At 38.8% G+C, this 27,915-nt stretch overlaps 1 protein-coding gene across 8 annotated transcripts in view; it reads left to right on the top strand.

Annotated features, from left to right (window-relative positions):
• The window catches only part of COBLL1 (cordon-bleu WH2 repeat protein like 1), a 124,539-nt gene that overhangs the window by 59,145 nt on the left and 37,479 nt on the right, over positions 1–27,915 (top strand). For 7 of the 8 annotated variants that reach the window (XM_083365440.1, XM_083365444.1, XM_083365445.1 and 4 more), the window contains exon 2: positions 14,048–14,233. In XM_083365440.1, coding sequence (XP_083221566.1) covers positions 14,048–14,233 — 186 coding nt within the window. Of the gene's footprint in view, positions 1–3,156; positions 3,309–14,047; positions 14,234–27,915 lie in introns of those variants that run through there. The other variant, XM_083365443.1, reaches the window with a different exon arrangement.

Raw genomic sequence — 27,915 nt, 5'->3', positions numbered from 1 at the left:
AGCAAAACGTTTTCAAGGGGGGAAAAAACCAATTTGCCTTTTGAAAAGCACCTTTGGGGTTTCTCGTAGGTAGTTCTGGGACTTTTAATGTTATAGCATAGAGCCTTGGTGGAGCAGTGGGCTAATGCCTCCTTAAGTAACACCAGCTGCCTGCAATTAGTGCAGGTTCGAGTCCCACCAGGCTCAAGGTTGACTCAGCCTTCCATCCTTCCGAGGTAGGTAAAATGAGGACCCAGATTGTTGGGGGCAATTAAGCTGACTTTGTAATAATGCCGCTTGGGGGGGGGGGCGAAAGCCCTAATAATCAGGCATATACATAGAATGAAGGCTATTGCTAAGCACATTGATTTGTGCTTAGATTGTAAGCCGCCCTGAGTCTTTGGAGAAGGGCAGGATATAAATGGGATTAAAATAAAAAAAATAGCAGCATCATGGAATGAAGCTGGATTCCTACGTCATTGTTAGGCTGTGTAAAGCACACCAAAGGCAACACAGATGCCCTTGAAAGGTTGTTCTGTGCCTGTGTACGCAAGGCTATAGAGGATACATGCAGTATACTGAATTACTTTATTCCAGCCAACCTATCATTATGCAAACAACTGATAATTCTTGAACATTCTCAGCGTCAGTTCGTACCATTTGATAAAAGATACACTTCTACTCTAAGCTAGGCATTTCCAGCTACTGGGAACTTAAAGCACGGAGGGACTTTCTACTTTGCATAGCAATCAGACCAGTCCGTTCTAATTTGAGCAGAGAGGCACAAACTGGAATGTTCCTCAGAAAACTTTGGAGGCAGCCCCAGAATCCTCCAATCGTAAGCTTTACAGTGACAGTAAGAGGACTGGAGTGCAATAACATCTATTAATAATTAAATCTATGTGAATTGGGTGAAATTTCATTTTTATCTCGCCTCTCCCCATCATTATGTTTGTACATGTCTGCCTGCAGCACATCACTCAGAGTTCAGATGTGGCCTTCTGCCCAGAATTAGCTGTTAGATCACACCCAATGCACTCATTTGGGGGAAGCTCCACAAATGGATTGTGAAGAAACATGCTTCAGCTCAGGCTGCAAATGCATTTAAATTGGTTCATATTGAGAGTACCTAACCTGTTGGATTACTAGCTAACTTGGAAACTATATTTTGGATGCATGTGGTATTCATTACAACTTTGGGTGCTTCCTTTGTCTTGTTCTGCCATTTCTGGTGTACAGGAGCATGGGAGAGAGAATAAAACAAAGTGGCAGTCATACGTCTTTTCCCCGTTCAAGTTTATAAGCAGCGTATTGTAATACAGATATACTTACTCCCTTTACCATCCAGTATCCTTTCCATAGGGTGATGTGCAAGAAAACCTTTAATCCTAGCTCTAAATAAGACAGAAACATGCATCATTTTTTGTAGCGAAGGTGGCAAAAATATACTGTGTATATTATGGCGTTCCCCAGCTGTACTGTGTATGTTTAATCAATGATTCATTGTTTGTTTTTTTTGCATAGATATGCCCACACTGCGTGTATACCAGTTCTGTGTAGTAACAGTGAATTCATTGTTTCGGGGTGGATCAACATTGAAAAATTGCTGTGTTCTTTGGGTATCATTCTAGCACTTGTGGGTTTCTTCACCTGTGGTGTTGTGTAGGGGTGTGCAGAGCTCCAGATTCATTTCGTAGGAAGTGCTCTGGAATGTGCTAGAGTGTGAATGCAGTAGCTGTTGCCTCATTAAAGCAGGTGTGTCTCCTTTCAAGATTGTGTGGCTGGCTTGGAAGACTCCCTGCAGCACAGCCCTAGTATTAATATTATAATGCTGCATCTATTAATGCTCCCATTAGATGTATATTCTGCCCTTCATCCAGGAGCTCAGAGTTATGTGCTCATAACAACAACCCTGTGAGGTAGAATGGAGTGAAAAAGATTAATTAACCCAAAGTTTCCCAGTGAACTTCTATGCCTGAGAATAACCATAACTCTGAATCTCCTAATCTAACTCCATGACTACTACATCACTTGTCAGATAGACAGATAGATAGAGCAACTGGGCACTAGTTTATCCTACTTAGGTTAGCCACGTATTCAGAGTAAGAGCAGTTTGCTGTCTGTGGTGGAATTTTTAAGCTCAAAAGTGTTCTTCTTTAATAGTTATTATGCTTCACAAGTTATTATCACTTCTCAGCCTTTGGTCTAAGATCACATGGGTGTGTGTGGCATCATTTTATATGTTACTTGTTGGTAAAGCTCAGGAAAGTAACACTCAAGCTTAGTTTGATTGTATTGTGTTAACAAACATCTTTAATATTTTTTTTACTATATATAATTGCTTTGTGCTACTTTTCAGTAGCACAGACTTTCTTTACAATATGGGAGGGTGGGGGTGAAATGCAATTTCTATAAAAATGTTGTAGCTGGCAAAATCAGTTTCCAATCAGGACACTAAAAGAATGTGTAAAATAGGGACTTTTCAATTATGTGAAATGATATTTACTACTTTGTATAAGCTTCCTTTTAAAAAAACAAAACCTCTTTGATGTACCGGAAATCCTTTCTACTCTTACTCTGTGTTCTGCTGTGAGTTATAATCCTTATTGTATTTATTAATAATCTGTTTGCCATATAATACTCACCTTTTAATTTCTGAAAGAGGGAAGAATGAGCTTTTCCTAGACAATCCAACAGTATTTTAAGGACCCGCTTCAAAACTTCATCCCAAGAAATCAGGACTCTTGGAGCAATTCCATTCCAAAAGGAACTTTTGTTAGGAGAAGTTGACAGCAGGTAAAGAATGCAGGATCAGAGGGTTTCGTGTTCAGATCAATAGGTTAAAGGAGCATCAAACAAACCTCACCCCAACAGTTCATCTGGTCAGTTTGAACTAGCCAATCCCTAGGTGTTAAATCCGCCATGGGAACGAAGCTGATAACGGAGTTCGTTCCCATGCCTGTGAAGACATTGTTGGGACTTTGCACCTTTCCCTTCCGCAGTGAGAGATAAGCCAGATGGCCGGAGGCACATTCCTTTCTCACCTCAGGTTGACAACAAGGGGGAACAGTTCAAAGAGCAAGCAGAGCAAGCAGATAGAAAAGGCAGAGAGAATACATACATTTCCCAGAGCCTCCCTGCTCCCCCCAGGAGAAGGACAGAATCGATAGGAAGAAACCAGAAAAGAACAGAACTAAGCCCCCACTAAAGGAATGGGTTCTGACAAGTATTCCTGGTATTCTTGGCAAGTCAACAGTGCAGGCCCTCATCCCATGATGCTCTTGTTTATAGGAGGAATGTGGCATGTCCTCAGGACAGTGTACATGAAAGTAAGTACCACAGAGTTGAAGAGGGTGACCACTTGGACACAGGACTGGTTCTACTGTGAAGCAGCAGATGCTGGGAGGGAATAACTAGAGAGCATGTAGCTCAGTTATCGTACACCTTTCAGATGCAGTGGAAGATGCTTTGTCAGATAAAAATGTCCTTAATCTAGTTCTGGTTTGGAGAACAATCTCAATGCCCAGGGTGAATTTTCGAGAGGAAAAAAAACATTTTTAGGAAGAGAGGTGTTAAGGAAAAGTTCACCAGTTGTCTGCAGTCTTAACTTGGGAACCTACATAGGTTGTGAATATTGAGGAATTGTGCATTAAACAAGATAGTAGAAGTTCAGCTCTTAGGCTCCTATAAGCATAAACCTGACTGAAATCAATAAGCTTTACTTCTCATAAATGTGCCCCAAGATTGTGCTTTTAGTTTTTCATTTTTATTAATTTTCCAGAGGTAGATTTATTATTATTATTATTATTATTATTATTATTATTATTATTATTATTATTATTATTATTTAATTATTATTATTTGGGGGGGGACTTTTCCAATTGACGTTTTCTCCTTTAAGCCTAAAGTTGGTAGACCTTTTGAATCCAACCAGTGGCAATTGTTCAGAATAAGACATATTTATATTGCACTGATTTCTCACAAAGAATGAATGAATGCTTATTCATTTGCTGTTTCTTAGAAGAGGCCTCTGTATCTCTCATAGGATAGAAATTGGTAACTGCTTGATTTTATATTTTGAAAAGTGGAGGACCGAACATTAATTGCTTATTCCCTCTCCTCAGAAAGCTTTAAGAGACTCCCTGATGATACTGATAAACAACCCCTCTTCCAAACAGTACCTGATTATGTATAATTTGAGAAATTGATTGAGCAGTGTCTTATTTAATCAAGAATACAAACGACTCTCACATTTATAAAACTGCCGAACTCAAGTCTCTGTGACCATTTTAATGGCAAAGTCATCTCCAGTTTTTTACTGTTAATTAACCGTTCTGCAACTGTCAGTTCTGTTGCAACTTTTACCTCACATTTTAATTGTATATCCAATTTTACCTTTCTGAAAAACAGCTGTAACTATTTGGGGCATCAATAAAAAAGAAAAATGGTTGTGTCCAGTTGATTCTAACATAATAGTTCATCGTGACTGTTGTTACCGATAGGCTGGAGATGATTGAAATCTTATCCCTGGGTATTAATATATGGAGGAATGTATTCTTTCATAAGATGTTGTAGCCTCCCCTGCCCTTGTAACTGTTGAGAAGAAATACAGGTGAATCCTTGAAATGGGTTTCTTTATTGGTAATAAATGACGTGATGCAGATGAGACTTGCAACAATATGCTGCAGGATTCAGTTACGAGCCAAACTTTCCCTTTCCTATAATATTCCAATTCATGGTTTCCCCCTCTCCTTTTCCAAGTCACTCCAGGCTTATTTTGCTGTTTTCCCCTTCAGATCTGCCTCTGTATCCTCTTTGGTTTGTGGATGATGCCATTATGACTATATAAGGATTGGCATTTGCAAAACGGTTTTATTACGATTGCAAAAGTGATGCTTTTCAAAAAGTGTTTTTAAAAAGTGCTTGTGTTAAATTATCAAGATAGAGCAGCTAGAGCTTCCTTCAGCAATGAGATAACATAAGAAAGACTCTTACATCAACAGCTGATTGACATGCTTTCCTGAAATGCCGTAACAACCCTGGCTCAAAGCATAAATATCTGTAGCAGATTTGGCTACAACCTACAGCTCAAAGGATGGTTTTTGGCCTTTTAAAGTAAGAAAATGTCATTTGGACTTGGAGCTGACTGAAAAGATTTTCGGTTTCCAAGACTGCTGCTGTGCAAAGGTCAGTTTATCAGATCTACAGAAGACAGTTGTTTCAAGAGAAAGACTTCAAGTTCCAGAGGGATACAAAAAATGTTTTCCAGGATTTTGGTAAACCCTGTGGTTTAAATCCAGTAGTAAATAGTTACGGGACTGATTTCTATATTGATGAAATTAACCCGCTCTTCCTTTCAGATGTATTTAACTCCTTAAAGGGAATACATGATACAAATCTTTAGGATTAAATAAAAATATTTTAGTGTAATGGTTGCAACTTAAAGATCAGTGATTATTTTATTGCTATGTAAGGCTGCCGCATAATTTATGAAACATTTATCTTTGTGCTTGCAAGATCAGGAAGTATCACCCATAAAGTACAGATTACTACAAATATAAGTGGTTTATTGCCAATGGTTTTGCACTCGCTTGCACTTAGTGAAAAAAAACCACTTTGTTTTCATCAGATCCTCCCTCATTCTCTCTCCTGCACCCAACATTTCGGGTTTTATCTTTAAAAAAAATTTTAAACAGTTTTACAATTCTAAAAGATAACCCAAATTGAAATCAGAAGAAAAATAAAAGAATAGAAAAGAAGAAATGCAAAATGCAAAAAGGAACAGAAAAGAAGAAAGAAAAAAAGAATAAAGAAGCAATTCCTGATCTTCCTTGCAAACGAATACAGGCAAATTAATAGTTCCCTTACCCATTATGTGGTCATATGCATACCTCACTTCTTCCCAATTCAATTCACAAATCCAAAAATTATTGTCGTTTTGGTCCATATGTCATAAAAACTGATAAAGAGTTCCCAGAATTTTACAAAGATGTTCCATATTTTAGCCCTGGTCAAGCAAGCCAACATTATATTCTATTGTTTTTTTCTAGCAATCTTAACCTTTAGTTCATCAAGTTGGTGTTTTAAGATTGAATGTCCGTGCAGACTGTTTTCTCCCACCTCTAAGATTTTTTCAAGGTTTTAGAAACCCTCTTTTGAAAATCCAATTTTAAGTCCTTTTTAACTCTTGATTTGTCATTTGTGTTTCCACCCTGTTGCCTCTTTTTCTAATCCTCAATTTCTTGTATTTTTCCAATATTTCATGAGTTAGGATTTGTACCCCCTCTTCATCCTGTCTCTCCATAAATTCTTCTGTATTTTTGTGTCACATCTTTCACGACTTTGCAATGTCCTTCAAAGAATGCATTTACTGGTACAGAGGTAAAATTGCTGATTATAAGCTTCTCTCCCATTCCTTTGAAATGTCTCAAGTATCTTATTGTGTGCTTTACTTGTCATTTTACTTGATCTTACTTACAATTTAATTTTTCTTCTTCCTGCCTAGAACTTTAGTCCCTCTAGTGGCCCATTTCTATATTCATGAAGTCTCAGGTTTCACTGCTACTTTGTTTTTGCTTTCAGACAATAATCTGTTTCCTGGTAGACAAAACAATTTGTATTCTCACATAAATATTGTTTTGTTTACTCAACTTTTCAGAAATCTTAACAAAAGTCTTAATATTCCAAATTGGTCTGGTCCCTTAATCTGTTTTAAACTTTTTTAAAATAAAATTCTTATGCAGCTTTTTGCCTTTTGATTTTTATTCAATTTTTTTAAAAAATACTATTTAACTTTTCTTCTATTATGGGATGAAATTTTACTCACTAAGTAGTTTTTCAGACCTGTTGTTTGGAAAGTCTCATTTAACTGTAAAATAATTGCAAATCGAAAAGTGGTTGGAAATTGCGATGCTTGAACCCAGTGTCCTTAAAGGCTCTACCATGGTTGAGAGCTTGATGGCTTTCCTCGTCTCCCGGTGCTCAGACCAATAGGACCAACCAGTGGTGGGATTCAAATATGTGAACAACTGGTTCTCTGTGTGGATGCTGCTTCCGGAAGTCCGTTCTGGGCCTGGGCAACAAAAAATTAGCTACCGGTTCTGCCGAAGTGCGAACCAGATGAATCCCACTACTGGGACCAACTGCTATCCCACTCTCCTTGCAAGGAGCAGCTGTCCAGAGCATAATTTGATGATCTCTCGTCCTCTCCTTATAAAAATCTACTGCCTTGCCGTGCACAAATGGAAACTTTTAACTAGCGATAAAATTATCCTTGGTATTCCTAACATTATTGACCAAGCCTCATATCATCTTTGCCGAAATTCAAGTTTAATGCTTGCTGCCACATTTCTGTGTTATCATAAGTCTAAGATGAAAAAGTATCCTAAGCTTTGCTGTTGCTTCAACAAGTTAAAAACAAAAAGTATAAGCAAAAATATTTCTTGTAGAACAGATCTCTAGGTTATTTTTTAAGAGGTAATATGTAATTATGTACAAAATTGTCTGTGTATGGTTTTGATCTATAAAGTCTTAGATGGCTTGGTTTTTGGGTGCCTTAGCAGTTAGTCCTTAGGTCAACCTGCTTCAAATAAAACCTATACATGTGATCTGGACATCCCTCATGGAAGTGAAGATCCCACCTGAGTATGACTCCAGATGGGATCCAGTCTCTTGACATTCAGGAACAGGTGAAAACAGCTGTTTTGTAACATTTTTACTACGTAGATTGTTGCTAGAAGGGAGATGAACAATATTTCTTTCATATGGTGGATTTTTTTATTAGGTTTATTATGTATTGGCTTATTTTAATATGGGGGTCTTGACAGAGTGTGATGGTATGAAAATGTAAGTAGATGAATGATATTACTATAAATTATGTAATGAAGGTTGTTCTGGAGAATGTACATATTCTATTCTAATACCCTTTTTAAACTTTGTATGTCTAATTATTTTTTTAGTAGATTTAATATTATTGGCAGCAAGAATCTAATGTAAGTAAGAAACTTTTTTTCTTTCAAAAATTTGCTTTTTAATTTTTTTTTTTATAAATCATGGACAAATTTCAAAATTTGCAAGACATTGGGAAACTCTATGTCTTGAGATTCTTGCTTTTCTTCTAATTCTCTTAGAAATGAAGTTTTTCCCAACCACTTTCCCTATTTACTTTTGAGGCCCAAGTAAGCACCGATGCAGAATGGGAACTGTGTGTGTGTGTGTGTGTTTTATTCTACTACAAAAGTTCCTGCTTCACTTGCAGAGATTACATTACTGGGATCAGATAATTGAGATTATTTAGGTGATTTAACTGGCAATACATTCGTATTAGTCTTGTCATTAGTAGTGAATTCTACTCAGATGTGGTAATTTTAATATGTCTGACATGTTAACAATTGCAATGAAATCTATTGAAGGTTCACCCATGACCAGGAGCAATCCATTATTGACATGGTTGTTTCAGCAAAAAATACTTTTGCAAAAGCAGTTTTCTCACAATTTCTATTAGGCCATGTCTTGTAATAAAGCTCATTAATTCCAGGAACCACTTAATTTCTCCCCCCCCCCAAGAAATTAAACTGTTAAGTGCTGCTACATTCTAGACTTAAATCCCCTTGAGGCATTGCAAAGACTTTTATTGTGCGGTTTTAACTTTATGTATATATTTCCTTGTAGCACTTCCTCTACTATTGTAGGGTTCCAGGGATGTTTGTACAAGTATTTACATATTTAGCATTTTTAAAAAATGTCTAATGAAAGAATGAAGAAATTGCATTCCCCCCCCCAAAATATATTCAGTCAAAGCCTTAAAAAAAGCCATTTTGCAAGGGTTTTTTTGTGGAGTAGCTGATAGTTACCAATGCACTACATTTTAGAAGAGAGGGAGGGAGCATAAAATCCCTCACAGCTGACCTTTATTTAAATAGCTATTACTGCCCTTCTGTCTAAACCAGGGGTAGGCAACCTGGGCCCTTTTATGACTCATGGACTTCAACTCCCAGAATTCCTGAGTCAGCTGACTCAGGAATTCTGGGAGTTGAAGTCCATGTGTCATAAAAGAGCCCAGGTTGCCTACCCCTGGTCTAAACCTACCAAAAACCCTACCCAAGCTTACTTGAAAAGGGTTTCTACAATACTTAGGCTGGTGGATCTCCAGACTTTTATACAAAATGTAGGAAAACCTCCCACTAAAGTTAGCAGTGCAGTTTATAAGAAAATATTCTTGAAACTGGAGCTTTTGTTCTATTTAGGAATTAACATGGGAAGCCTGAGTTGTTTTTAATCTACCTTACAACTAAGAGTTATGGTGAGGGAAAGTGGGAATTGGGTGAGAACCTGAACTATGCAGCTCAGGGTAAGAGGAGAAAGCTGAAGTGAAAGAGGAAGGAAGTGATAAGAGTCCTGATAATAGCCATCTGACTAATAAGGGGCTTCTTTCCTAAAGATAGCCAAAGAAGCTTTTTAGACAAGGAAAGGAGATAAAAGTGAAGAATCCTGTGCTAACTCTGTCTTTTGCCCCTAATGAGAAGTAGGCCAGGCATGTCAAATGCCGGCCCGCAGGCCAGATGCATCACGCTGAAACCATGGCCACCCCATCGCTAGCAATGGGGGAAAGGTTCCGATACGTCACGTGACGTCACGAGTTTGACATGCCTGGTTTAGGGGTACAAAAAGCCACAGCTTGCGAAGGAGAATTGCAGTGTAGACATTGTTATACCACGTAGCTCCAGTTCTTTGTGTCACTGCTATTGCGCAGTCCTTTCCCCAGGTATCCGCCTACTGCAGAAAGGAGTTCCTCAAAGTCTCCGCTCAGCTGACTGTTAATAAAACCTGATTATAGTTCGAGAGAGCCTCCTGAAAAGAAGGCTGAACACGATCACAGCAACTGGTTGGGCTTCACCTGAAAATTCTCCACTTAATGCTTTAGGCTGGGCCTGCTCCCTATTCTTGTATGAACCAAAGCTGGAGAAATAGCTCTGAAATGCAGGGCCTTCTCCATAATATTCTGACAAGAGAAATCCACCGGGCCCTTGGTTCCTTTGTTTCACTAGATAAATGTTTCCTTTTTAATTGAGCTTTTTCTGATGGTAAGTTCTTAATTTGATTGACTTTGCTGTCTATTGTTTTTCCTTTGGCTCCCGGTCCAATATCTCTATTTTTGAGATCCCCGAAGAAGAACATGAAAGGGTGTCTGCAAGCAGGGTGTCAGAAAAAGCAATCCTTTATGGCAGGGTGGCAAGTAAAAATATACAGTCAAATCCTGACACATATATAAAAAAGGGTGGTAGGGTTTCAATAGCATGACTGTGGCCACCATCTTGATTTTTTTTTGTCACCCTCCCCATGGACACCCTTGCTTGAGTGTCTTACATAAAGTGTTTAAACGATCACAAGAGCAGTAAAGGCCACAAAATTATTAGTCATACATAACCACACATTGAGAAGGATAGCAACTCAAGGGATTATAACCATCGGGGTAGACAGGGTTAGCCCAACACATACTTCTAGATGTTTGTTGCTTAATACACCAATGAAGTCTTCTTAAAATAAGGTGATTGCTTTTACTGCCATGTGCTAGCCGCCAGAAGTACAGGTAATCCCCCAGGTACGAATGTTCATTTAGCGAGTTTTCACAAAAACGTATTTCTTCAGAAAGGGTACTTACATTAGAAATTCAAAATTGTGAACAAAAAGAGCCCTTTGTAGCCATGTGACTTGGATTTGGTTACTGCTGTAGCGGCGGCCATTTTTGACTCTCTTGCCTGGGCTGGTAGGGCTACGAATACAATTTCCTAAAACCGGAAGGGTTGTTCTTTTTTTTCCCCTGGTCACACGGCTAAACAAGAGCAGAGCCCACACCGCTTTGTTTTTGCTTTTGTTTTTGCTTTTTTTGTGTGTGCTGCGTGGAGAATCTGCTGCTGCCTGGGCTTGAGGACTGCTTCTAATTTTTTTTTAAAAATATTACATTTTCCTCGAAACTACTTGTGGAAATGATAGCCAGGATCTACACAAAGCATTCTATAATGTGTTCCTTGCTTTTATTTTGGAGATTAGTGTATATTACTGTAGTTTGTAGGTTTTAAATTTAAATTGCCTCCAGAGGTTGTGGGTGCCCCATCACTGGAAGCTTTTAAGAAGAGACTGGATAGGTGTCGGGCCTATCGCTTACTTCGTTTTTCCTTTGGACTGCTGTTTGCTTTGCAATAAACCTTTCCTGTGCACTCAGCACTCGTTCAGGCTGCGTTATTTCCTGCTCTTTTAGACAGGGCTGAGAATAGGCATTTATAAAAAATACTCTGTTGTGAGAACAGTGGGTTAGACTAGATGACCTCAAGGTCAATTCCATCTCTATTACTGTTGCAAACTGAGAGTTCTGCAAATCCCTCCCACATCTCCCTCTGGGTGCTTGGCTGGAAAGTCTTAAGCTAATTAGTGGCAAGTGTTTTTTTTTAAAAGCACTTGCTCTGGGCAGCTGAAGATGCTTGAGCTAACTAGCAACAGTTGTGTTTTTTTTTTTTTAAAAGCAACTGCAATGGCTGCAAGCCCTGCTTGGGAGGCAGTTTAGTTCCTGAGTGGGCTGCAGTGGAAACAGCTGATGATGGATGGTTGTAAAAGCCTGGTGGCAGCCATCAGTTAACAAATTGGAGGAAATGGTAAGTCAGATCTTCATTCCTTTAACAAATTCAGTTAACGAATTTGATTTTAAAAATTTGTAAAATTGAGTCTGATTCATTTGACAAATTTTTTTGACTTACCAACCTAATAGACAGGCTCCATTAGGTTCGTACCTGTATACAGCACCTATGTTTCATGTCCCACATTGGCTGCCTATAGGCTTCTAGGTACAATCCAAAATGCTGCTGTTTTTATGTACTAATATTTAATCTGGATCATAACATTCATTCATGCCTCTATTGGAATTTAAATATACTTTTACATCTATTGTAAATGCTTTGTTAGCCTGTTTTTCCCCATAGCTTATTTAGCAGGTTATAAATGCGAATAGACTAAATTCTTTTGAACATGAGAGCCTCCCTTATTGGTTCCTTTTATGTTGCCATTCATTACTTAAAATTTCATTTGATGAGATTGATGGAACATCGGACCCATATTTTAGAGGCCAAATATCTTAATTAGGTTGCTCATAGAGTGTTGACTGTTGAAGGAATGTCGGAAATGCAAATTCTATACTTAATTCTAGTAGAAAAGAGTAGTTACACGTTGGCATGAACAGACTTGGAAATTTCTGTTGAGTTTTTGCTGACATACATCAAGGGGAGTATTGTAGAGCTGGAAATTCCACAGAAAAGAGCAGTTTTGCAGAACAGTTGGGAGATTGCAGTAACTATCCTGTGAGGAAAGATTACAACATTTGAGGATTTTAGCTTCAAGCAAGAAGACAGAGAGGTGAGGCAGACATGCTGGATGCATGTAAAACATGTATGATGTAGTTGGATGCTAGAATCCAGGATCAACCAATAACATTCCTTGATTGGAGAGGGAGGACAGAAAAAATGGTATTTTGACCAGAGCATAGTTATATCTTAGTGTGGAATTAGCTTGTCTAAAATATAGCAATGGCTGTTTATTTGAACATTTTAAACCAATTCATGGAAGATAATGCTGTCAATGGCTATTAGTCACCACAGTTATTTATTGTTTCTCCTAGTACACAGGTCTGTAACCCGCGGCTCCGGAGCCACATGCGGCTCTTTCAGCCGTCTCCTGTGGCTCCCAGTCCTCTTCCATGTGCAGTCCCCCAAAAAAAAGTGGGACTAAAAAAGTTCAACCAATCAATTCAAATATGCAGGGTAGGTGTATATCTCGCCTTGGCTCCACTCTTCAGTCAAACCCTGTTCTGCGCATGCGCGCATGTACGCACATTTTTTGCGGCTCCCAGTTTTTCCTTTTGTGAGGGAACCGGTTCCGAGTGGCTCTTTCACTGTTTCAGGTTGTTGACCCCTGGCCTAGTGGCATTAATGTTCCTGATTACCCATTACTCTCACTTTGTGAGAGTGTGGTGTTGTATGAGTGCCTCACATGTAAGCTTATGGGTGTCATATTTGCTACTGTGGGAATAAAATGATGCAGTTAGAGGGGCTTTGGAGCAGACCCAGTAGTGCTCTTTTTCTGTTCTTTCTTACAGAGTGGCAACAATTTTCGGCTTCTCTCTTGTTAAGAAGTATCGTGTAAGAGACAGGGAAAAAACATTCTGGTATGGGAATTGTCAAGGGAAGAGCAGGAAGGAGATGTAGCCAGCTTATATATAAACTTATCAGCCATGAGGCACCAGAAGGTGCATTGTGAGTGAGGGCTTGGTTGGTGATTGTAGAAGAGTGAAGGGGCTTTTTTGCAGAACACCGGCCTAGAGAAAAATATAAAGCAGGATTCCCCCTTTCCAACTCCTATTAAGCCTGTGGAATTCTAGTTTTCTCTATCAACAAGGCTTATACTAAAATTGCTGTGTATTTCAGGTCTCAAAATAGTGGGAAATCATGCTACGCATTAATTTTGGCAATGATAGGCAGAGAGAATTCCAGGAGTTGCAAAAAAAAAAAAAGGATTTGTGGAACCCCAAAAGGTTGCACAGCAATGTTTGAATAAACATATTCAATTGAAATTTAAATGTAGATGGCAAAATGTTAATAAAACAAGAATGCTTTATTAAGTAAACTACGGCAGCAAATTATTTACACCCTTAAATGTTTTCATCGCATAATTTAAAATGTATGATTGAGAGAATTAGAAATTTCAGCATTTAGTTAAACATAATCCCAGATATGGGGGTGGGGAACCCATGCTTGCACTGCGTAATCAAGTAAAAGTCTTTTTAGGATGTACATTTGTGATATTTGGATGCCATCTTAATTTGGCCACATTGTCTTGTTTGTTTGATAATACATGGTAAAGTTTACTGATTATGTACTTGCTTTTCTTTCTCTGTTTATATAGTTTCTTTTAATTTTAAGTATCCAACTAGTGTCTCATTTCCCAGTATTGGGAAATCCAATATTTCCCATTGAATTTACTTTGTCTAATTTTTTTTCTTTTTCAATTTTTTGTTTTATTATAGGCGGAAAGCCAAGTCAAAAGCTCCCCTTCCTCCACCTGAAACTAAAATTACTGATTGCTCATCTTTTGATGATCTAGAACTAGCTAACTGCACTATGGACCAAAAAGAAAATGCGATTGACAGAGACATTCAGCTGTCTGTGCTTCTTCCTGGAGAGGTGATCAAGACTACTAATGTTAACGGCAGGTATGTTGAACAAAAATTTGAAGCTGTGTTGTGGATGAAAACTGGATTTTCAGAAGGGTGTGTGTATATACACACACTTATAATTTATTTAAATGATTTACATAGCTGCCCATCTCACACACAGGTTCTAAGACTTTCAGTACTAGTGCCAAGGTGGAAATCTTTCACATTAAACTTCACACCTGACAAGCCCATGTTTTTTTGTCAGTGATATGGAAGACATTTGTGATTGTCACCTTTACAGATTTTAAAATTTTCCAGGTTAGTTGACAACTGGAGGATTTCCTAATACTCTTCCATCCAGATACTAACCAGCTCCAATGCTACGCTATTTAGCTTTTTCGATATGAATTATATTTGACCAAAAGTGCCATCTTCTGTATTCAGGATGGTTAGAATAGTTTAATCAGAGTTGCATTACATCAAACACCTTCAGCAGAAATGAGCAAAAAGATTAAAAACGAACTTCATTTTCAGTTGGGCAAAACATCTATAGAGTTAACTTTGGGCAGTGACGAAGATGTGGAAATTTCTGAGGAAGGATGTTGAACTTGTTCCATTTTTGTCTCTTTTCAAAATGTATATTTTGTGATATACGACAACTTCAAACATCATTTGAGGAATGGGACCAATGTTTGCTTCACCCAGGCTTTCCGTAGAAATCATCTTATTGGCATTTAATTTTCCAACCTTGTAAGATTATTATTATTATTCAGGATTCAGGCCTTGGGGCCATTGTAGGTTTCTTGGGGTTTCGCACCATAAGATTGCCTTTGCCTCATAAACCCCAATTGAGCAGCTCTTATTTTTTATATAATTTCAAGATCTAGAGAAACTCTCTTAGGTGCATAGAGAATCTTTATTACTGATGAAAGCTCCTTCAATGTTTTTGAGACCAGCTCCTTTGATCCTCCCAACAAATACTGTTTTAGCCCCCATAATACAGGCTACTCCTGGGCTGCCTTTGGATATGGCAGCGCAGAACTTAATTTTACACAAGTCTGCTACAGTTACATCATCTTTGGGTCTCTTTCCCCCTTCAGAATACTTTTAATCTTTTCATTGATATTTCTTACCAATCTTTGATTATTGTAATCCACTCAGATTTCATACTGGTAGTTGTGGATCTTGAGATTGCATTAATGGACTGATTCATTTCTTAAGCTCTAGATAACTCATATATTTTTTTTTGCCTTCATCTGATTGACTTGTAAGAAGATCAGCTTCCCTTTTGAGGATATCTGCCTTTATGTGAACAATTACTGTACAGGTTCAATACTTTGAAACAGATATAAAATCTTCTTCCTATCTTTTGAGATGATCCCCTCTTAACAATAATACAAAGTTATACTTAGTAGTGATGGCCACTTGTCAAAGTTCAAGTTTGCACTTGGAAACTGATTGTTTCTAATGATAAGGAGGATCAGAAACAAGTATGGCTTTGGCCAGTGCTTTTTTTGTAAAAGAAAAAGGTGCCGGAACTCTCACACGTCATACAACCCACTTTGCCTACCCTAAAAGGTTCCGTCCAAAAAAGGTGCCGGAACTCCATTCTGAACGTTCTATGAGAAAACAAGCCCTGGCTTTGGCTAATACATCTAATACAGCAGAGGCCTCCAACCTTTTGGGCACCAGGGACCGGTTACATGGAGAGAGGCTTTTCCGCCGACTGGAGGGGGTCTGGTGTTGTGTGCTGCCTGCATCCCACGGATGGGGCTTTCCTTGTTTGTGCGGCCCGGTTGCTGGCATGCTGCGGCCTGGTACTGGTCCACGGACTGGGGGTTGGGGACCCCTGTAATACAAGATGCATAGCATACAAACCATTTTTGAGTGCTGGAGTCTACCATGCTGTCTCTCTGAGGAGTAGGTCATGTTTTTCAAAATACTGGTTGCTGTTAATATATTGGCATTGAAAAATCATGCTTATAGTCTATCAGTGAACCTTGAAACAATATTTTTTTTTATTGAAAAGTTTTAACATACAATTTTTTCTTTAAAAATCCCTCCTCCCCCTCCCTTCTCCCTCCCCCCCTACCTCTCCCCCCTCCCCCCTCCCCCCCCGGACTTCCCAGAGCTAAATACAAGGTATATATAAAAAAAACAATCATAAACAACCATATACTAACAACCATAAACTCTAAAATCCATCACTCTCTAGCTTATATAGGATAAAACAAACCTTAGTAATATTAAATATATATAGAAAAACCAAAATAGAAAAAGAAAAAAAGAAAGAAGACTTATTCAAATGCTACATGAAATTTCTTAACCCTATACTTGTTCTGGATAAACTCAATCCATTTTCTCCATTCCATAATATAGCGTTCTTGCGAGTGATCTTTCAAATAGGCCGAAATCTTCGCCATCTCAGCCAGGTCGGAAACCTTTAAAGTCCACTCTTCTATAGTCGGCAGTTCCTCTTTCTTCCAATACTGACCTATCAAAAGTCTTGCTGCCGTAATTAAATTCAACATCAACTTAGTGTCCACAACTGTAGCATCTGTAATTATTCCCAACAAAAAAAGTTGCGGGCAAAACTTTATCCTCTGTTTAAAAATCTTCTGCATGTTCCACCAGACTTTTATCCAAAAGGCTTTAACCTTTTTACAAGTCCACCATATGTGAAAATATGTTGCGTCTTCATCACCGCACCTCCAACATTTAGGCTGATAATTCGGATACATACTTGCAAGCTTTTTAGGATCTAAATGCCATCTATAAAACATTTTGTAAAAATTCTCTCTTAGATTTTGAGCTTGTGTAAATTTTACATTCCTCACCCAAATCTTTTCCCACGTGTCCATTGTAATAACTTCCTGGATGTTTTGGGCCCATTTTATCATACAATCCTTAACAAGTTCTGTTTCTGAGTCAATCTCTATCAACGCAAGATATATCCGTTTAATATGTGCTGGTCCCTGATTTCTGATTTGCTTTATCAAATTCTCATCAGTCATTGTAAAACCATTTTTCTGGTCTTCTTTCCACCTGGCCCGTAACTGAGTATATTGAAACCAATTTTGAACAACCTTCTCTTCTCGCAAGAGGCTATATGATTTCAAACACCAAACATTTCTTTCCAAGCTTAGGATCTCCTTGTACGTAGTCACCTCATGTTTGAATCCAGCATGTATATTTTCTATTGCGTGTTTTGGAATTGCCCACAGTGGTGTCTTACAATCTAGCTTATGTCTATACTTCTTCCAAACTCTCAACAATGCCTGTCTTAAAGTATGCACTCTAAACACGTTGTCTACCTTCTTGTCATACAACAAATATGCATGCCAGCCAAACAACAAGTCGTGGCCCTCAAGATTTAATAATCTCTCTTGTGTCAAATTAATCCAATCACTTATTCCTACTAACGCAGCAGCTTCATAATATAGTTTAAGATTAGGCATTTTAAGACCACCTCTCTCACGAGTATCCTGCATAATCTTAAGTTTAACTCGTGGCCTTTTCCCTGCCCAAACAAATTTATTGATACCTCGCTGCCATTCCTCCAAATTAGAATCTTTCTTAAGAATCGGTATCATTTGAAATAAAAATAAAAATTTAGGAAGGACATTCATTTTCACTGCTGCGATCCGTCCCAACAAAGACAATTGCAATTTTTCCCAACTCTCCAATTCTTTTTGAATTTTCCCCCATAATTTTTCATAGTTATTTTTATATAATTTTGTATTAGAGGGCGACAAAAACACCCCCAAATATTTAACCCTTTTAACAATCTCAAATCCAGTTAACCCTTCTAAAAGGGCCTTTTGCGATGCTGTCATATTTTTAGCCAAAATTTTAGTTTTCTGTACATTAACTTTAAATCCAGAAACCTTCCCATATTGTGTTATTATCTCCATCAGGTCCACAACAGAATTCTCTGGCTGGGTCACTGTAACAACCAGATCATCTGCAAATGCTCTCAATCTATAGTCCTGATCTCTCGTTTGTATCCCCTTATTTTTTTCCGAATTCCGAATTTTAACCAATAATATCTCTAATGTTAACACAAATAACAAGGGCGATAACGGACACCCTTGCCTTGTGCCCTTCTCAATATTACATGCTTCTGTCAGACTATTATTAACTATAATTCGGGCAGTTTGTTTTTGATATAATGCCCTAATCGGTTGTAAAAAATTTTTCCCCAAAATCCATTTTGTCTAAAACTTTCATCAAGAATTGCCAATTCAGTTGATCAAAAGCTTTTTCAGCATCTAGAAAAATTAGCGCCACAGGGATCTGGTTGTTCCTTTCCAAAAACTCTAACACATCAACTATATGCCTCACATTATTTTTCATTTGCCTACCACTAATAAACCCCGTTTGGTCCCCATGAATCACCTGTTGCAGAACCCTCATCAGTCTATTAGCCAAAACCTTAGCAAATATCTTGTAATCTGTATTTAAAAGCGATATCGGTCTATAATTTTTAACTTGAGTAGCATCTTGGTCTTCCTTCGGAATCAAAGAAATAAAAGCTGTTCTCCAAGACGGTGGCACCTTTCCCCCCCTCTGGATTGTCTGGAACAGTTCCTTTAACGGTTTCAACATCTCTAATTGTAAATTTTTGTAGTAAGCCGCAGACAAACCATCCGTACCTGGTGCTTTATCCACCTTCAATTCCTTAATTGCTGTAAAAATTTCTTCTTCTGTAATTAATTGATTAATCTCCTCTTTTTGTACTTGCGTAAGAACCGGGATGCTAGCATTCTCCAAATATATATCAATATCTTTTTCATTAATCTTCTCCTTAGCATATAATTTAGAATAAAAATCCACAAAAGCATCCTTGATAAGATCCTGTTGAAACACAACCCTTCCTTTATACTCAATTTTGTCTATATTAGAAGCCATTTGTTTTTTCCTCAATCTATAAGCTAACCATCTACCTGGTTTGTTAGCGTTGCAAAAAGTATTATGCCTGGCAAACCGCAAATTGGTTGCCACTTGGTCAGCCATTAATTTATCAAATTGTCCTCTTAACAGTTTAATAGCCTCCTTAGTCTTCACATCCTCTGAATTCAAAATCAAAGCCTTTTCTTTTTCCTTTATTTCATTCTCCAGTTCTTTCCTCCTAGCTTCCACAGCACGTCTATGTTTATTGTTCATATATATCAACACCCCCCTCATATAGGCCTTGCTAGCATCCCAAACCATGTCCATAGAAGTGCCCTTATTCATATTAATTTCAAAAAAATCCTTCATCCGCTGTTTGCATTCTTCCACATTTCTCTGATTTCTAAACAAATTCTCATTTACGCGCCACGAGCGCCTGTCTCTATTCTCCTTATCAATCTCTAGCCAAACTGGACTATGATCAGAAATAGTTCTTGCACAAATCTTCACCTTTTTAGTCCTTAAAAAAAATCATTAGTCAACAAAATAAAATCGATCCTGGAAAAAGATTGATGTCTGTCGGAATAAAAAGTATAATCCTTTTCCTGCAAATGTCTCTCGCGCCAAATATCTCGCAGTTCCAAGTCATCCTTCATTTCAAAAAAAGATTTAGGCAGTCTAGCATGACTTGGAATGCGCTTAAAAGCTCCAGCCTTGTCCATCTGTACATCCAAAACACCATTCCAGTCCCCCATAAAAATAAAAGATTTATAATCCAACTGGGTAAGCTTTGTATGAAGTAAACTAAAAAAGTCAGCTTGTTGTTGATTAGGAGCATATAATCCAACTAAAAGCGTCTTTTTACCTTCTAGCAGCAACTCTATCATAACGTATCTTCCATGCTTATCTGCTTCGATTAAGTTTGCTGTTAGAGCACTTTTAACATAAACAACCACTCCATTTTTCTTATTCATTGCAGAAGTGACAAATTGCGTACCCAACCTTGAGTTCGATAAATACTTTTGATCCACAACCCTAATATGCGTTTCTTGCAAACATATAACATCTATCTTGAATTGTTTTAGATATTGAAAAACTTTCTTCCTCTTCTGTGATGAATTTAGTCCATTAACGTTCCAAGTTAAGAATTTAGTTGCCATGCATGTCATCCCAAAGCTCTTGGAGCACTGCTTTGATAGGACTATCTTTTTTAGGCCGTGCTCCTCCCACTGCTTGGCTGTAAGTACGTTGTGGAATTTCCATAGACTTCTGCTGATCTTGTTCTTTTGTCTTTTTTGATCGTTTTAAAGCAGCACGCGTCACCCTCTGCTCTCTAGGATCATCCAAGGAAGTTGTAGCTTGATCTCCTCCAGCACCAATCTCCTCTGTCTGCCCATCTTCATCCTCCTGATGTTCTCCTTTTCCAGATCCCTTTGCAGCTTCCAAAAGTGATAATGGGGTTGCTTTTAAAACATTATTGTAAAAATCACGCGCTTGCTTCACAGTAACCAGACGGTACCTTTTACCTTCATGCATCGCCATCAACCCAACTGGGATCTCCCATCTGAACCTTATATCTCGTTGCTTGAGCTCTTGCACAAGAAATGTAAAATCCTTCCTTCTTAAAATCTTTGGAGGAATTTCTTTTAGAACCAAAACTTCTTGATCAGCAATCACAACTTTAGTATCATAGGCAGCTTGTATAACTTCATCTCTAGTTTCCCTTTTTGCAAAATAAACCACCACATCTCTAGGCAGCTTTCTCTGTCTGGCAATCCATGAATTCACACGAAACACTTTGTCCAAGCCTCCTTTTATTTCAGATGCTGGCTGATTCAATACCACTTCGAGAGCCTCAGAGACCAGATGCTTTAGATCTTCCTTAATATCCTCTTTTAAACCTCTGATTCTAACAGCAAACTGCATCTGGTAATATTGAGCAAGACTCAATTCTTTATCCATTTTGTCTCTTAAATCCTCATTCTCCAAAACTTTTGCTTCTAATATGGCATTCTTTTGAGTCAGATCTTCCACTTTTTCGTCCAAATCTTCCACACATTCAGCCACTTTATGCACTGAAGACAAAATGTCTACCTTCATCACACTGAACTTCTGTTCCATCCTCTCTTCCATTCTCTCCTCCAATTTCTCCAATTTCTCCTCCATCTGTGCAAATTTATCACCCATTGATTCCAAAATTACCTGGGCATGTTTTTCAAGAGCATCTTGTAAATCCTTCGGTGTCAATACATCAGGAGGATGCAACGCCTGCAATGATGATTGTTGCACCGGAGAAGTTCCAGCACTCCGAAGAGTTTTAGGGGGAGGTTTAGCCGCCATCTTTTACTTTCAATTGTGACGCACTTTCACTTTAAGTTTAAAAAAGTTCATCAAGCTCGAGAGTAAAATAAAATAATCCTCTTCACCTTTTCCTCTTGTACCGCTCTGCCTGCTCCCTTTATTCCATAGTCCTTCCTTCAGGCAGGGGTGGTCGCAGACGCCTGGCTCTGCTCCAAGAAATCCGGAGCAGAGACGCTGACCAGCTGGGAGCGACCCAGGCTACGGGGGAGTTCGATCCTTCAGCCGCCCAAGCTAGAAGCTCAGGCGGCCCCGGAGAACTCGACCCCTACCTGGGGCCTCACCCCCTCCTCTTCTCCCAAGGAGGGGGCTTCAAATTCGCCCGAACAGCTGATCGGCGCTGTTTCGGGCGAAAATTACTCAGCTGAGCCGCGGGCAGCCCGGGAAGGCTGTCTCCGGCGCCGCGCAGCCACCGGAAGTCAACCTTGAAACAATATTGGGGAGAGAATACTGTACTGTAATATTAGAGAGCAACACTACTCTATGTCATCAACTAACCAGCATTCCTCCTCTTCTAAGCATTGTTGCAGGAACTACAGATACATTTGCAAGAAAAGGTATGTGAACCCTTTGGGATTATGTGGAGTTTTGCATGAATTGGCCATAAAATGCACTCTAAACGTCATGTAAGTCACAACAATAGAAAAACACAGTCTGCTTAAAATAATACTACACAGACATTAGCTGTTGTCATGTTTTAATTGAACATAACATGTAAACATTCACAGTGCAGGGTGGAAAAAGTATGTGAACCCCTAGCCTAATGACTTCTCCAAGAGCTAATTGGAGCCAGGAGTGAGCCAACCTTGACTCCAATCAGTGTGATGATATTGGATGTGTTGCTGACAGCTGTCCTGCCCTTTAAAAACACACACCTGTTTTGGGTTTACTGGTCTCAAGAAGCACTGTCTGATGTGAACCATGCCTCGCAGAAAAGAGCTCTCAGAAGACCTACAATCAAGAATTGTTTACTTGCTTGAAGCTGGAAAGGGTTACAAAAGTATCTCCAAAAGCCTTGATGTTCATGTGTCCATGGTAAGACAGACTGACTACAAATGGAGAAAGGTTAGCACTGTTGCTACTCTCCCTAGGCGTGGTCGTACTGTAAAAATGACTGCAAGAGCACAGCGCATAATGCTTAATGAGATAAAGAAGAATCCTAGAGTGTCAGCTAAAGACCTACAGAAATCTCTGGCACATGCTAACATTTTTGTTGACACATCTACAATAAGGAAAACATTAAACAAGAATGGAGTACATGGGAGGACACCACGGAGGAAGCCATTGCTGTCCCAAAAAAATATTGCAGCACGTTTGAAGTTTGCAAAAGAGCACCTGGATGTTCCACAGCACTACTGGCAAAATATACTGTGGACAGATGAAACCAAAATTGAGTTGTTTGGGAAAAACACACAACACTATATGTGGAGAAAAAAAGGCACAGCACACCAACATCAAAACCTCATCCCCACTGTAAAACATGGCGGAGGGAGCATCATGGTTTGGGGCTGCTTTGCTGCCTCAGGGCCTGGACGGATTGTTGTCATTGATGGGAAATGAATTCCAGAGTTTATCAGGACATTTTGCAGGAAAACGTACAACCATCTGTCCGCCAACTGAAGCTCTGCAGAGGATGGGTGATGCAACAGGACAATGACCCAAAGCATACAAGTAATTCAACAAAACAATGGCTTCAACAGAACAGAATACGCCTTCTGGAGTGGCCCAGTCAGAGTCCTGACCTCAACCCGATTGAAATGCTGTGGCATGACCTTAAGAGAGAGATTCACACCAGACATCCCAAGAATATTGCTACACTGAAACAGTTTTGTGAAGAGGAGTGGTCCAAAATTACTCCAGATCGTTGTGCAGGTCTGATCTGCAACTACAGGATACGTTTGGTTGAGGTTGTTGCTGCCAAAGGAGGGTCAACCAGTTATTAAGTCCAAAGATTCACATACTTTTTCCACCCTGCACTGTGAATGTTTCCATCTTAAGTTCAATTAAAACATGACAACAGCTAATGTTTGTGTAGTATTATTTTAAACAGACTGTGTTTTTCTATTGTTGTGACTTACATGACGTTTAGAGCGCATTTTATGGCCAATTCATGCAAAACTCCACGTAATCCCAAAGGGTTCACATACTTTTTCTTGCAACTGTACAGTTCTAAGCAATGCTTTCAGCCTTACTGCTCACCGTAAACTGTTAGACAGAAACCTGTATGATCTTTTCATTCTTTCAAGAATTGTTCTTTTTCCCCCATAGAGATGTTGAGGTCAAATCTAAATTTTTATTTTTAACTAGTCTTATCACCCCCTTCCTGTTCACAGCCTCGTGTTTGGAGGCACACTGGCTCACTTTAGAGAATCTGACAAAACCGTTAGACCAGATTGCTGGATATTTGCTGAGAGAAATTATTATTATTATTTATTGAACTTATATACCGCCCTTCTCCCGTAGGACCCAGGGCGGTTCACAAGGCAATTAAAACAACATTACAATACAAAAAGTTAATAACAATTAAAATAGATTAAATTATCCTTGATTAAAAATCTAAAACCCCTATAACTCTGATTAAAAAACCCAATTACAATAAGTTAAAAATTAAAAATTCTCAGTCCTGGCCGGAAAGCTCAAAGAGCCAGGTCTTCAGGTCCCGGCGGAATGAACGAAAATCAGGGGCAGTCCTGAGCTCTACGGGTAACTGGTTCCAAAGGGCAGGCGTGCCCACAGAGAAGGCCCTCCCCCTGGGTGTTGCCCGCCGGCAATCCTTTGCCGGCAGCACCCTGAGAAGGCCCTTCCTGTGGGAGCGCACAGGACGAAGGGAACTTGATGCCTGCAGCAGGTGTTCCCTCAGATATCCCGGACCCAAGCCATTTAGGGCTTTATAGGTCATCACCAGCACCTTGAATGCCATTGACTTTGATGCTCTCCCTTCTAAATTTGGCTTTTGAAAGAAAATTTACAGATATTATTGTACATACCAATACTTCTTTCCAACCTTTGGTTCTTGCACAGACTGAAACAAGTTCAGCTTCTGTCCACACAAGGTATCTCCTTACACTGGAGAGATAACGGATTCAGTTCCTTGCCATATGTCTTTAACCAAGGATTGAGTAGACATTTGACACATTTTTTTCCGTGCTGTTGCTGTAGATGCCACTTTGATGTGTTGAAATGTGAGCCCTTCCATATTAGTTCCTCGAGTTAGTTGATCCTTGTCTGGACTCTGTCAGAAGTCATCTTTCATTCCTATTAAATAGTTTCTATAGTTTTCTAGGGAAATGCTTCAATTTGCGTATATTCTTTGCTTTTCTATAGATCCCTGTTTATTTTTTTAAAAGGCTTACTAATTATGAATGTTTATTTTGTGAGTAAAATATTCAGGAATACCAGTTCTGTTTGCAATTAGTTGATGCAAAGCCAAATTAATCAGATTTTTTTTTAAAGTAAGGCCCTTATCATTGTGGGTGAAAGCTTTTCTTAGGAGGTAAGAAATGGATTTCATGATCATCTCTGCTATTCATTATCAGGACTGAGCCAAGCACTACTTTAAAGTTACAGATTATGGTAAAAAACCTCTGTACTGAATATCAGTATTATATATGGAAAATTAAACTCAGAAAGGTTTTCCTATTTCAAAAAATAGTTACTGACATTTCTACAAAGGTTTTTTTTCTTGCCCAGATGTTCAGATACCTCTGTACAATTGCATTTTGGGATATCAATATAGGCAGCTGGCTTTTGTCTGCAAGTACCCAGCTGTTGGAAATAAATCATCACTTTTATCAAAACAAACACCTGAACAGATTAAAAGCAAAAGAGTGACTAATCTCTTAAGAGGCGCTGATAGAAGAACTTAAAGCACAGATGACATCAACCCCAGTCTGAAACAATGCTAGTTACCTTTCTGACAAACAAGAAGTGTAGTAATTTGTAAGTATTGTTAATGTGGGTGGGGATTGCACTGCAGGAATTTCTTTATGAATGATACAATCAATTTCTTTCAAATGCTTTAAAGGTTTAGGAATGTAAGAAGCTTCATGCCTGAAAAAATAATCCTTTCTAGTCAAGGCAGCATGCTATTATGCAGTGGCTTCCAATGCAAATGGCAGTGCTGCTAGAGTGATAGCACTTAGCAATAGCACTTAGACTTACATACCACTTCACAGTGCTTTACTGCCCCTCTCTAAGCAGTTTACAGGGTCAGCATATTGCCCTCAACAATCTGGGTGTCAACTCTACAATGAGCATGACTGCAGCCACTTTTATTTCTCATTCTAGATTGCCACATAGAACGGAGGGAGGAGGGTTGCCCAGGTCCTTTGTTAGTCAAAATAATCTTCTGTCCCATGGGAACCAAGGTCATATGCTGCTGCCAAGACCATAAAAAGCCCACCAATTAAGTATTGGGGAACGTAGTTGCTTGCATGATTTTGTGGGTGGGACATTGAACTTTGTAATTTGTAACTTGGCAATTGTTACTTCTGTATTCAGACGTGGTTTCACTTTTGACCGTGCCAATTCTTTGTAACTAATAAACATGTTCTTTGAGGAATTTTCAACTTTCTGGAGTTCTGCTTTATTCATCCCTGTCTGTTGGAACCATGACACTGGGTCCTCATTTTATCAACCTCGGAAGGGTGGAAGGCTTTGTCAACTTTGACTCAGGTCAGGATCGAATTCCTGGCAGTGAGCAGTGAGTCAGCCTGCAACACAGCATTCTAACCACTGCTCCACCACAATGATGCATGTACTGATGTCTTCACATTAATGCTGTCACGGTGTAATGAAATCAATCAATTTTACTATGGTCACAGACCAGCAAATAAAAGGATTAAAACAATATAGTAAAAAATAAAAATAAAACAATAATATATAGTGATTGGTGGTGGATTAACAGTGGGCAGTTAAATTTTGCCTAATTTTTACAGACAGCAGTGTTTGGCCACATTGAGAGAAACTACTTCATACTAATCTGATAGTTGCACGTAAAGCAGATCAGGATTTCCTGGATATTTTGTGGGTAAGGTGTTATAAATTGAGTCTGTGAGTCCTTATAGAAGATGCAGTACAGCAGGATGTGAGCTACAGTTTCAATGGCTCCTTGTCCACAGGAGCACAATCTCGGCTCACATGGTATTTTTTTTGTATTGGCCCTCCAAAACTGCTGTGGGAAGTTCATTTCAATGCACTAAGGTTAATACCCTTTGGATTTTTGGAATGGTTATTTGATATAAATATCTCACTGCTTTAAAGGGGGAAGTTTGCTCAAATAAACATTCTTGGGAAGAGCAGCCCAATCTTGTCGGATTTCCAGATTTTCAATACATTGTGTAAGTGCACTAAGTGCACACTCATACCCTATCCTTAGAAGCACTTCCTGAGACTTCCGGTTTTGCGGTGGGATGCGCCAGTTTGCACCCTGCTGAGGGCCCTAAAAAGTGCCTAAAGCTGCCCCGAAGAGGCGATGAAGAGGAGGGGTGCCTTGTTAATCACAGAGAGACAGCAGTCTTTCTGTTCAATCCAAGGAAAGCCCTCCAAACTGGCAGGAGAAAGATTGACTACATTCTAGTGGCCAGCCATTAGCTGCTGACAACCGAAGAAGAAAAAGCACCAATTAACCCATCGTAAACAGCATGTTTGGGACTGGGTGACAATACTGATCCTCTCTTTACTATTTTACAACTGAATTTACTGGGAAAGACTCCCAAGAAGCTAAAAACCTCCTAAAGCGGTGTTTTAATTTTATGAGGGACAGAAACAAACAACACTGAAGTGGAAGTAACATAAACCTACAGTTATGATAAATTTTAAAACTGAGATAACTGTTAAGATTTTCTCTTTGGAAAAACAAACAAACATTGAGGCGAAATATAAGAAATCAATCCTTTGTCTTAAGAGTGGAAAATAGACTTTAAATGACACCTAGTGGTGGATTTGTGTATGACTTATCACCCTGACCTTGGATTATAATACCTACTGAGCTTGGACTTTTAACCTCAGGAGTTAGTAGGAGAGAGAAAAATTAGACCTTCGACTATGCCTGGATGGGAGAGACTTTTGAGCTGTTTTCAGGGAGGTTGAACATTTTGAATATTGTGGATTACAACTTTGCCTGACAATTTTTCGATACTTGAGACAAAGGATCACTATAAAATATTCCTTTCAGGACTGGACCTATACTCTGAAATCTATTGGATTATAAAGGCTACATATAAAGACCAGAAAACTGGAGGAAGATTTGATCTACTCTTACTGAGATTGGTGATACTAGAAGATCTCCAGGAACGATGCCTCAAGAAAAAAAAAACACTTTTTAGAAGGAAATATACTCTATGCTACAACTAATTCACCAAACAATTGTTGCATACAAAGAGGACATAAAAAGAAATCATAATGAGACTAAAAACAATTTAGATAATATAAATGAGCAAATCTCCAAATTAAATCTACAACTAGAAAGTTCCCATATAATGACCACA

This window comes from Vipera ursinii (genome assembly GCF_947247035.1).
Source record: "Vipera ursinii genome assembly, chromosome: 1".
Classification (NCBI taxonomy): domain Eukaryota; kingdom Metazoa; phylum Chordata; class Lepidosauria; order Squamata; family Viperidae; genus Vipera; species Vipera ursinii.
This window is presented reverse-complemented; position numbering and strand designations above follow the sequence as displayed.